The following is an 11,100-nucleotide window of genomic DNA, read 5'->3' as shown; positions in this document are numbered from 1 at the left end:
TGTTGTTTTTTTCCAATTTTGACTTTTCAAATTTAAATGCTATACATAGATATTTGGTTCCTTATATCAATGCCCATTAGGCTGGTGATATAAGGCTCACACACATTTTCTGGAAATATAAAAAATCTAAATGAGTTGTCTTGTATTTTTGGAAAATAAACTCACATGATTGGCTAATAGGGTCACAACTGTACCAGAAAAATGTTTTCTGACAAAATGATACTTTTTCCCCCTGAGTCAATCTAGATAATCAAGACTGGGCTACAGCCAAATTGTGGTGGAGCTGGCCCAAATATTCATAACTCTGTGTTCAGTGATGTCATATTAGTAGTTTGAAATTGGTCACAGTCGGAGTATTTATACCACAGAAATCAGCAAAAGCTACCAATCAGAGGCTCCCCTCCTATTCTGAAGAGCCTTTAAATATTTGCCAGCACCACTTCACTGGCAATAGCCATTATTGTTTCAAAATACCATTCAACTCTTCATTGTTCATAAGAATCTTATTTGAAGATCTAAATGGTTGGGTGTTTTCTGTGTGAATCTGTCCTGGAAAAAGATTTAAATGTTTCTCATTCATTGATAGTAATGGAAATGTTAGACTTTCACTGTGAAGGCCTTATGTGAGACATTCCCCAAAAAGGGTTCTTCCTTTTGTATCAGTTGTATTCGATTCCAAATAAACTGCTTATAATTCAATCTTTTAGACATAGGGTCCTGCTATGTTCCCTAGGCTGGAGTACAGTGGCATAATCATACCTTACTGCACCCTCATACTACTGGGCTCAAGCAATCCTCCCACTTTAGCCTCCCCAGTAGTTGGGAATACAGGTATGTACCACTATACCCAACTAAAATTTGGATTGTTATTTGAAAAACTGGTATCCTATTTTTTAAAACTCAATCTATGCTTACGAAGCAAAATACATAGAGTTTAAATAGAACCTAACAGATTATAGTTCTCTGTCATAAAGTCTATGTGGTTTAATGATAAAAGGTTAATTTAAAAATTTTGTAAAGTACAAAATAAACAATTTTATTAGATGTATTCATTTATTTGACATATTAAATTAGACAAAGAAATACATACGTAACCAGATAAAAGCAATCACATTCTCACACTACTTGAACACACAGCAGTGGTCAAAAATAATGGATTGTAAAATGGACCCCAGGATTCAATGCAAAAACCACCCCATAAAAGAAAAGTTTCAGGCTTCTAACTTCACTGAATCCAGTACTAAACGTGCTTCTTTATATTCCTCAGTTTCTTCCAAGTCTTTTTCACATTCCTAAAATGAAATACAATAAAAATTAAGTTTATCCTTTTCAAGTTTCAGTACTTTGTTATTTACTCAAATATTACAAACCATTAATGTAAATAACTAAAAAATTAAAAGTAAAAAATCCCAAGCCTCATCTAAACATACTGTAATTCCACAGGTTTCCCACATTCTGCTCCTTCTTTACAAGGAAAGGAAGAAAAAACTGGTGCTTTTGCTTCACTGTATATATTCTCATATAATAAGTGAATAACACAGCCTTCTAAAGCTACCAGCATTAAGTAAATTAAATAAAAACCTCAGAAAAGTTTATTCTCATTTTGTTGACCCATCATCATCATACGAAAGAGAAAAGTAAAAAGCAAGATTTACTAACATATTCCATACATGACAGCATTCAGGCCAAAATAATCCACCAACTATTCCCAATGACAAAGAAGGCTTTCTATGTCACAACAGAGTTAAATATAATCTCTGAATTCAACAAATGAATTGCTTGCTTGCTAATGGGTATTACATACCCTACACTAAAGGAAACAAAATACATCTTTCATTTTCTGATATTTAAAGATTGAGTTTTTCCATAATACTGATATATAGGCAACTTTTACTAATATATTGTAATGATAACAGAAAAATGAAATAATAACATCTAAATTACTCTACACAGGAAATTTTGTTTGATTTTTACATGAAGCTATCTATGGTTAGCAATTTATGTCAGGTCAATAAAAGATGGAGATATACAAACAGAGTAGAGGAAATAAAGTATGTGTGTATTTAATATGCAAACTGAAAGCAAAAGGACTGAGAATTTGCTTAGCTCAAACTATAGGTAAGAATTTCTTAAACCTCCATGTTACACCTTAAACACATGTTTGTTCTCTGTTAGTAAATATAAGCTCTTCGGGGGCAGAGATATTGTTGAATACATCCTCACACACAAATATATCATCCAAAGACATTATTATTATTATTTTCGTATTTATTTTAGTAGAGATGGGGTTTCACCATGTTGGTCAGGCTGGTCTTCAACTCCTGACCTCGTGATCCGCCCGCCTCAGCCTCCCAAAGGGCTGGGATTACAGGCATGAGCCACCGTGCCCGGCAGCCGACATTATTTTTTTCAAGCAATTTCTATTACTTTCTCAGCTACTAGATTCATGAGAGAAAAAAGCATTTAAACTGTTAAGAAATACAAATGATGCTTCCCATCTCAGTTAGTATTTTAACAGTTATTATTTCCTGCTTTATTTACCTTCTGTATCACAAGGCATTTATACCAGCAAGTATAAGTGTTATTCAGCTCCAAGTTATTATGAGGGGACTACCTAGATTACCAGTTTTTTCCCCCTCTCTCAAACTGATTTAGGTTTGAATGTGAAAGAATTCCAGATCCTTTTATTAAGAACCCAAATTCTTTTGAAGTATTAGATCTTTTAAAATTTTAATCAATCAACTCATCCTCAATGTCTCAAAAGATCTTTATGTATGAAAACCAAATAATCAAGACCTTGCTGGACAATACTGGTACTATCATAACTTAAATAAATTTAGCTAAATTTTAATGAATTGAACATACATGCTAGAAAACAGTACTTTTACTGGAGGCATAATTCAAAACACAATTTAAACTCCATTAATTATTTTAAAATATAGTGGTATAAAGGGCAAGTGAATAGGAAATACTGCCGACTAGTTCTCAGTGTTAAATGTTTAAACTTTTGGCTTTCCATGTATTGGATTGAAAAAATTTTTTTTTAACATATGACACAGAAGTCTTTACTTACTAATATCTGTTGAAGATCCAAATATGCGGCTTCCAACCTGCGCTGGCAATCTGGGATCATCATCCGGGATTCTTGTAGGATCTCTACCTAGAATGAGAATCTCTGTGAGATGTTCAGAGATGGCAAAACTTGTATGTGTTTAGCTCATATCTTGGTAAATATATCCTTATTAACAGGAATCAGAAAAAAGTTATGGTTATGTTAAATAGTTCAATATTTTAACTTAAACTGTGTTTATTAGAAGTTAGAAAGAAAGGCTGGGCACGGTGGCTCATGTGTGTAATCCCAGCACTTTGGGAGGCTGAGGCAGGTGGATCACCTGAGGTCAGGAGTTCGAGACCAGCCTGACCAACACGGAGAAACCCTGTCTCTACTAAAAATACAAAATTAGCTGGGTATGGTGGCGCATGCCTGTAATCCCAGCTACTTGCAGAGGTTGCGATGAGCTGAGATTGCACCATTGCACTCCGGCCTGGGCAACTCCATCTCAATCCAAAAAAAAAAAAAAAAAGGTTAGAAAAGCAAGACTATCACACTGTAAAATCTACAAAGTACAAGTTTTAGAACTAAATCTTTTTGGTAATCACCTTCTCATGCTAAGTAAAAGTTAACTGCAAAAGCTTTTCATAGAGCATTTATTTTAAAAGGCTATTTAAAATAAACTATTTCCCCTGCTGTCACAAAGCACCTTTATCCAAAATGGGATCAGCTGGTTATATAAATATCTCCTGCATCTTTTGAGTAATAAAGAAAAACAGTGTTCAGATAATATCACATGGAGATAATTACTGCATGAAAAAAGTTATTGAGTTATTGATCACATCGTGTGCACACTGCAGGAGGTTCACACTGAAAGATAGAGGTAAAGAAAAATGAAAAGCAAAGACCAGCAGGTTCATATTTTTGATGCTTATCATGCATAAAAAGTTATTACTTATCCTCGTGCTTCATTTTAGGAGAGAGATTATTCTCCCCATGCAATGTGAGCCAAATTACCAACGTGGCACCCCTCTGAATCTAAACTTCTTGCCTATTCCTCCTGATGACAGACACTACAGAATTAAACACAGAAATATGTATTCCAGAGGATATTTCTGGACATAAAATCCATCATTCAAAACTGGACTATAACACATCAAATCATAAAAGAAAAAAAATCAAATCAATGACAGGGAAACCCAATTGATAAGAGTAAATAAGTTAATGCCACATGTTGGACTTCAAATAGGGCTTTTTCTTAGAGTAGCAGTAAGCTTTATTTCCTTAAACTATTCTCAGAAAGAAACATAGAGCTCATCTAAACATTTATTTCCAGAAAATAATGTTTGGTCAAATACCTTTAAAGAAGTGGGTAGAAAATCTGAGCTTTTTACTAAGGAGATTATCAAGCTCATATAAAATAAAAAGCAATGATATAATTTAATGGCAATAATATTGTATTTTAATAGAAACTTTAGGTCCCAGTACCGTCTTCCTTTCCCAAATAGCTTTGTCAGAGCTCATATTGAAAACAAAAATCTGAAGAAGTTCTGTATTCACATCTATTTTCTCAGGTGGAAATCTATTGTTGAACTTAAGCCTCTTTTACTAATAAGGCACAGGTTGAAAATTTCAAACATAACATCATCATTTTATTTCAGAGCTAATCATACTATGACTACACATTTAACCACTGCCATTACATTATTTTTGTGTATCTGGTTAGTTTGAATACATGTGAAAAACCAGTGACAGGAACATTTCATACTGGATTTTTCCTATTTCCTTTCCTATGGAATTCCCTTCAGAATGGTTACAGGAATTAAACAAGATGAAATGAATAGGTCAAATCCATGACAAGTCACTATATGTGTTTGTAAAAAAATATTTTCTAAGCTTTAGCCACCAAAAAAACCTTTAAGCAATGCCATCCAAAAATAACTTCTATTCATTAAAATTCTATCTATTATCACAGACCAAGAATCCTCAATCTATCAAAACAGGACTCCAACTTACACAGGGCCAAAGCTCAGGCTCTCCCATACACTACCCCAATTCATTCAATAAGTTTACTATACGTCTTCAGGATGCCAGGTACTGGGGATACAAAGATGAAAAAGAAAAGGTCTCTATCCTCCAATCCATAAGTCTAGGTGTATTAACATGAAAATAAACATTTGAGATTGCTTCAAGAAGCTCATGCCACAGACAGCCAAAGGAACACAGTGATGACTATGATTTGGAATCCACAAACCACATCTTCATCAAAGCCATAAATCATGTATTTTACATTTGGACACTGAATTGCAAGTGTCTGGAATAATTTTAAAACACAGTATATGAGGTGTGATTATATATGTAAAGATACCCCCCAAAACACCTAAACTTAATTAAACGAATATTATCTTTCAAAGGATTTCCCTTGGGAGGTAGTACTCAAATTAACTGTCCTCTGTTTACAATATCTGAATCAACTGTCAGTTTATTCTAATGTTGACTATGATAAGTCTGAGCTTAATTCAGGATCTTGGCACAGACTGGGAGATGCAAAGAACCTTACAGGAACAAACACAACAGGATGTGGTACTGACTGATGTCTAATTGTTTTTAAAACAAGTTATGGTTTTATAGGGGGTACTTATTTGGTAAAATGGAAGTTGGGAGTTAGTTTAGCAAGGTTCAAGTATTATGAATAAATGGCTGAACCTAAAATCTAATCAATTTCCTTTAGAGACAAACATATGTAAATTGGAAAGGAAATACCCCAATGGGCAGATCTTCATTTCTGTCAGAAAGAAGAGCTCTGTGAAATAATCTGGCCAATGTCAATCCAGCTCTTAGGTTATTGCTTGATTGTGATGAGGTTTCCAGCTTCTTTAAGGATCCAGATCATCCATCAGAAGCTGGCTATACCTATAGCTATAATAATCAATAGATACTCTAATATTGGCTATTGGCTACCTCTGAAACCAATGGCATTAGTTTGCCAGGCTGGGGTCTAGAGCAATCCAGAGATTACTGGAATAATGGTTAAGTGTTTCCTTTAGATGGTGGTAAAATGGTAATGTACTCACTTCTCAGGAAATCTATTTGACTTGTATTTTATGGTTATTGCCAAATGAGTAAGATTGTAAGAAGAATCTTAAGTCAAAAAAAAAAAAAGATCTTTGGGCCCTTAAGCTCTAATGTATCAATAATTACTTTAAGTGTAAATATACTAGTTAAAAGGCAGAGATTCATGGATTGGATCCAATAACATGCTGTCTACAAGAAACTCACTTCAAACATAATAAAATAAAAAATAAAAGGATGGGAAAAAATAAATTTAAAAAAGCAGGGCTAGGCATGGTGGCTCATTCCTATATGATCCCAGCACTTAAGGAGGCCAAGGCAGGAAGATCGCTTGAGGTCAGCAGTTTGCAACCAGCCTGGGCAACACAGTGAAACTCTGTGTACAAAAAATAAACATTAGGTGAGTGTGGTGGCACATGCCTGTAGTTCTAGCTACTCAAGAGCCTGAGACAGGAGGATTACTTGAGCCCAGGAGCTGGGAGGTTACAATGAGCTATGATCGTGACAACGTACTCCAGCCTAGGCAAAAGAGTGAGACCTTGCCTCTAAAAAGCCGAAAAATCAGGAGTGGTTAAACTTCATACCAGATGAAGTAAACTTCAAAGCAAAATAATTATCACAGACAAAGAGGGATGTTACATTATCATAAAATTATCAATCTACCAAGAAAATATAATGATCTTAGTTGTGCATGCATTAAACAACAGAGTTTTAAAATATGTAAAACCAAAACTGATAGCGCTGAAAGGAAAAACAGACAAATCCATATACATAAGCTGGGAATTTCAATACCCCACTCTCAGCAACTGATAGAAATATCAGATGAAAATCAGTAAAGGTATAAAAGAACTGAACAACAACACACAAGGTGTAACTGACTTTTATAGAACACTCTACCTCAGAAAGAAAGGAGAATACAGTGTTGTAATAAGGAGAATACAAGTACTTTTCAAGTACCCATGAAATATTTACTGAAGTAAGCCATATTCTGGATCAAAAAACCCGAACAATAGCAAAAACCCCAACAAATTTAAAAGAACTGAAATCCTACATAATACATTATCTGACTGTAATGGAGTAAAATTAGAAATCATAACAGAAAGGAAAATCCCTACTTAGAAATTAAACAACATACATGTAAGGAACCCATGGGCCAAAAAAAAAGTCTCAAATAAAGACATATATAAATGGAAATGAAAATATAACATGTCAAATTTTATGGGATGCAGCTAAAGCAGTGTCTGTTGGGAAATTTATAGCACTAAATGCCCACATTAATAAAAAGGAAAGGTCTGAAATTAATAATCTTGTTTTAATTTAATTTAAATAAGTTCTTGCTTCAAGAACCTAGAAAAAGAGCAAAATAAACCTAAAACAAGCAGAAGGAAGGAAATATATATAAGAGCAGAAATCAATGAAATTAAAAACAGAAAAGCAATAGACAAAACTGTATGAAACAAAAAGCCGGTTTTGGCTGGGTGCCATGGCTCACGCCTGTAATCCTAACACTTTGGGAGGTCAGGGCAGGCAGATCGCTTGAGCCCAGGAATTCGAGACCAGCCTGGGCAACATGGCAAGACCCCATCTCTACAAAAAATTAGCCAGGCGTGGTGACACACATCTGTAGTCCCAGCTACTTGGTAGGCCAAAGTGGGAGAAGTGCTTGAGCTTGGGAGGTTAAGGCTGCAGTGAGCCAGGATCGTACCACTGTACTCCAGTCTGGGCGACAGAGTGAAACCCTGTCTCAAAAAAATAGTAATAAAATTAAAAAACCAAAAAGCTGGTTTCTTGAAAAGAAAAAAAAAAAACACGCTGATAAACCTTTAGGAAGACAGACAAAGATAAAGTGAAAGCGCAGAAATCACCAAAAGTAGTCCAAAATAGAGAATATCATTACAGATCCTGCAACTATTAAAACGAGAAGAAATACTATAAATGATGTTATAATATTGTTCATAATGTTCATAAACAACTTTGGAGAAATTGACCAATTCCTCAAAAACTACCAACTACCCAAACTTAATTACTTAAATAGTCCTATTAATCACTACAGAAACTGAAGTTGTAATTTATTTTTGGTGTTAATTTAAAAAATACCTTTTCTCCAATGTTCTGCTGAATGAAGTTGTAATTTAAAAGTTCCTACAAAAGAGCTCTCCAGGCCCAGACAATTTCAACAGACAATTCTACCAAATATTTAAATAACAATCAACACCAATTTTACACATATCCTTCAAGAAAACAGAAAAGGAACAAATGATTTTTTAAATCAATATTCCCAAACGATTTTATGAAATCAGTATTAACCTTACAGCAACACCGCATAAAGACAGCACAAAAAAAGAAAACTGCCTCAACAAATTAGCAAATTGAATTCAGCAATGTATACAAATAATTATTTATACACCAGTATCAAGTGGGATTCATTGTATGTATGCAAGGACGGTTAAATATTTGAAAATCAATCCATGTAATTCACATCATCAGGTCTGAGAAAGAAAATGAATATAATCCTCAAATAAGTTCAGCAAGGTGAGTTTGCAGGTTACAAGATCAACACACACACACAAAAAACAATCAACTGCATTTTTATATCTAACAACAGATATGGTATGTGGAAACCAAAACTAAAAACAGTACCATTTGCGAGAGAGTCAAAAAAAAAAAACAAACAAAAAACTTCACTGTACATTTATAATGTGCAGGATCTGTATGCTGAAAATTATAAAATGCTGATGAAAGAAATCAGACCTAAATAAATTAGAAAGACTTACCACGTCCATTAACTGGGACATCAATTTGCCCCAAACTGATTTTTAGGTTTAATGCAATTCCTATCAAAAGGTGTTTTATAGATACAGACAGGCTTATTTAAACATTTACATGGAAAGCCAAAACAAACTAGAAAAGCTAAAATAATTTTGAAAAAATAAAAGAGACACTCACTCTTCCCAATGTTAAGATTTACTACATCGGTATGGAATCAAAACAGTGCAGTGTTGTTAAAGGGATAAAGATTAATGAACCAGAAGAGAGAACACAAAAGTAAACCCATACAAGTATGTCCAACTATTTTTGACAAAGATACAAAAGCAATTCAATGAAGGGAGGACAGCCTTTTCAACAAATGCTGCTGGAGCAACTGGACATTGGCAAAAAGATGAATCTCAAACCAAACGTCACACCTTATATAAAAATTACCTCAAAATGGATTGAAGACTTAAATATAAAACACAAAATCATACAACTTTCAGGGAAAAAAAAAAAGAAAATCTTTGGAATCTGAGACAAGCCAAGAGACCTTAGCCCTGAAACCAAAAGTATGATTCATAAAAGGAAGTACTGATAAATTGGATGTTCTCAAATTTAAAAACTTGGCTGGGTGCAATGGCTCATGCCTATAATCCCGGCACTTTGGAAGGCCAAGGCGGGCAGATCACTTGAGGTCAGGAGTTCGAGACCAGCTTGACCAACACGCTGAAACATTTTCTCTACTAAAAACACAAAAATTAGCTGGGCATGGCGGCAGGCGCATATAATCCCAGCTACTACGGAGGCTGGGGCAGGAGAATTGCTTGAACCTGGGAGGCAGATGTTGCAGTGAGCTGAGATCACACCACTGCATTCCAGCAAAGAGTATGGCTGCGTCTCAAAAAAAAAAAAAAATTAGCCAGGCATGGTAGCGCATGCCTGCAGTCCCAGCTACTTGGGAGGCTGAAGCAGAAGGAACATTTCAACCCAGGAGGCAAAGGTTGCAGTGAGTCGAGATCTCCTCACTGCACTCCAGCCTGGGCGACCGAGCAAGATTCTGTTTCAAAACAAAAACAAAAACAAAATCCCTGTTTCTCTGTCAAAGACACTGTTAAGAGGAGAAAAAGACAAACTACAGACAGAAATATCTGCAAACCACGTATCTGACAAAGGGCATGTGTCTAGAATATACAATGAACTCTCAAAACTCAAATGTAAAAAAACAAACAAAGCATCCAATTAGTGGGCAAAAGGCCTGATCACTCATTTTCACTGAAGAGGATATACAGACAGCAAATAAGCACATGAAAAAATGTTCAACATTATTAGCCATTATGGAAATGCAAATTAAAAGCACAATGAGTTATCACTGTACAGCTATCATACAGCTGATGGCTAAATGCTAAAATTAAAAAATAGAGATCACACTGAATGCTGGTAAGGATGTAGAGAAATTGACTCATTGCTGGTGGGAACATAAAATAGTACAGCCACTCCGGAAAAGAGTTTGGTAGTTTCTTTTAAAACAAAAACCACAGGAATACAACCTAGTAATTGCACTGTTAGGCATTTATCCTACAGAAATGAAAACTTATGTTCAAGAGTACAGAACCTAGAAATAAACCCAAATACTTACAGCCAACTATCTTTGACAAAGCAAACAAAAACATAAAGTGGGGAAAGGACACCCTTTTCAACAAATGGTGGTGGGACACTTGGCAAGCCACATGTAGGAAAATGAAACTGGATCCTTATTTCTCACCTTATATAAAAATCAACTTAAGATGGATTAAGGACTTAAATCTAAGACCTGAAACCATAAAAATTCTAGAAGATAACATTGGAAAAACCCTTCTAGACATTGGCTTAGGCAATGATTTCATAACTAAGAACCCACAAGGAAATGTAATAAAAACAAAGATAAATAGCTGGGACTTAATTAAAGAGCTTTTGCATGGCAAAAGGAACAGTCAGCAGAGTAAACAGACAAGCCACAGAGTGGGAGAAAATCTTCACTATCTATACATCTGACAAAGGACTAATATCCAGAATCTGTAACAAATTCAAACAAATCAGCAAGAAAAAAACAAACAATCCCATCAAAAAGTGGGTTAAGGACATGAATAGACAATTCTCAAAAGACATACAAATGGCCAACAAAATATGAAAAAATGCCCAACACTAATGATCAGGGAAATGCAAATCAAAACCACAATGCGATACCA

General features: G+C 34.8%; 1 protein-coding gene across 3 annotated transcripts in view; it reads right to left on the bottom strand.

Moving 5' to 3' along the window:
* Positions 1-1,015: 1,015 nt before the first annotated feature.
* Positions 1,016-11,100, bottom strand: part of TBCA (tubulin folding cofactor A) — an 82,182-nt gene continuing 72,097 nt past the window's right edge. Inside the window, exons 3-4 of one of the 3 annotated variants that reach the window (XM_011996237.1) lie at positions 3,074-3,160; positions 1,016-1,292 (exon numbers count right to left, since the gene is read on the bottom strand). In XM_011996237.1, coding sequence (XP_011851627.1) covers positions 1,212-1,292; positions 3,074-3,160 — 168 coding nt within the window. In that variant the 3' untranslated portion in view covers positions 1,016-1,211. The remainder of the gene's footprint in view (positions 1,293-3,073; positions 3,161-11,100) is intronic. The other 2 variants (XM_011996229.1, XM_011996241.1) reach the window with 2 other exon arrangements.

This window comes from Mandrillus leucophaeus, unplaced genomic scaffold (assembly GCF_000951045.1).
Source record: "Mandrillus leucophaeus isolate KB7577 unplaced genomic scaffold, Mleu.le_1.0 Scaffold114, whole genome shotgun sequence".
Taxonomy (NCBI): Eukaryota; Metazoa; Chordata; class Mammalia; order Primates; family Cercopithecidae; genus Mandrillus; species Mandrillus leucophaeus.
This window is presented reverse-complemented; position numbering and strand designations above follow the sequence as displayed.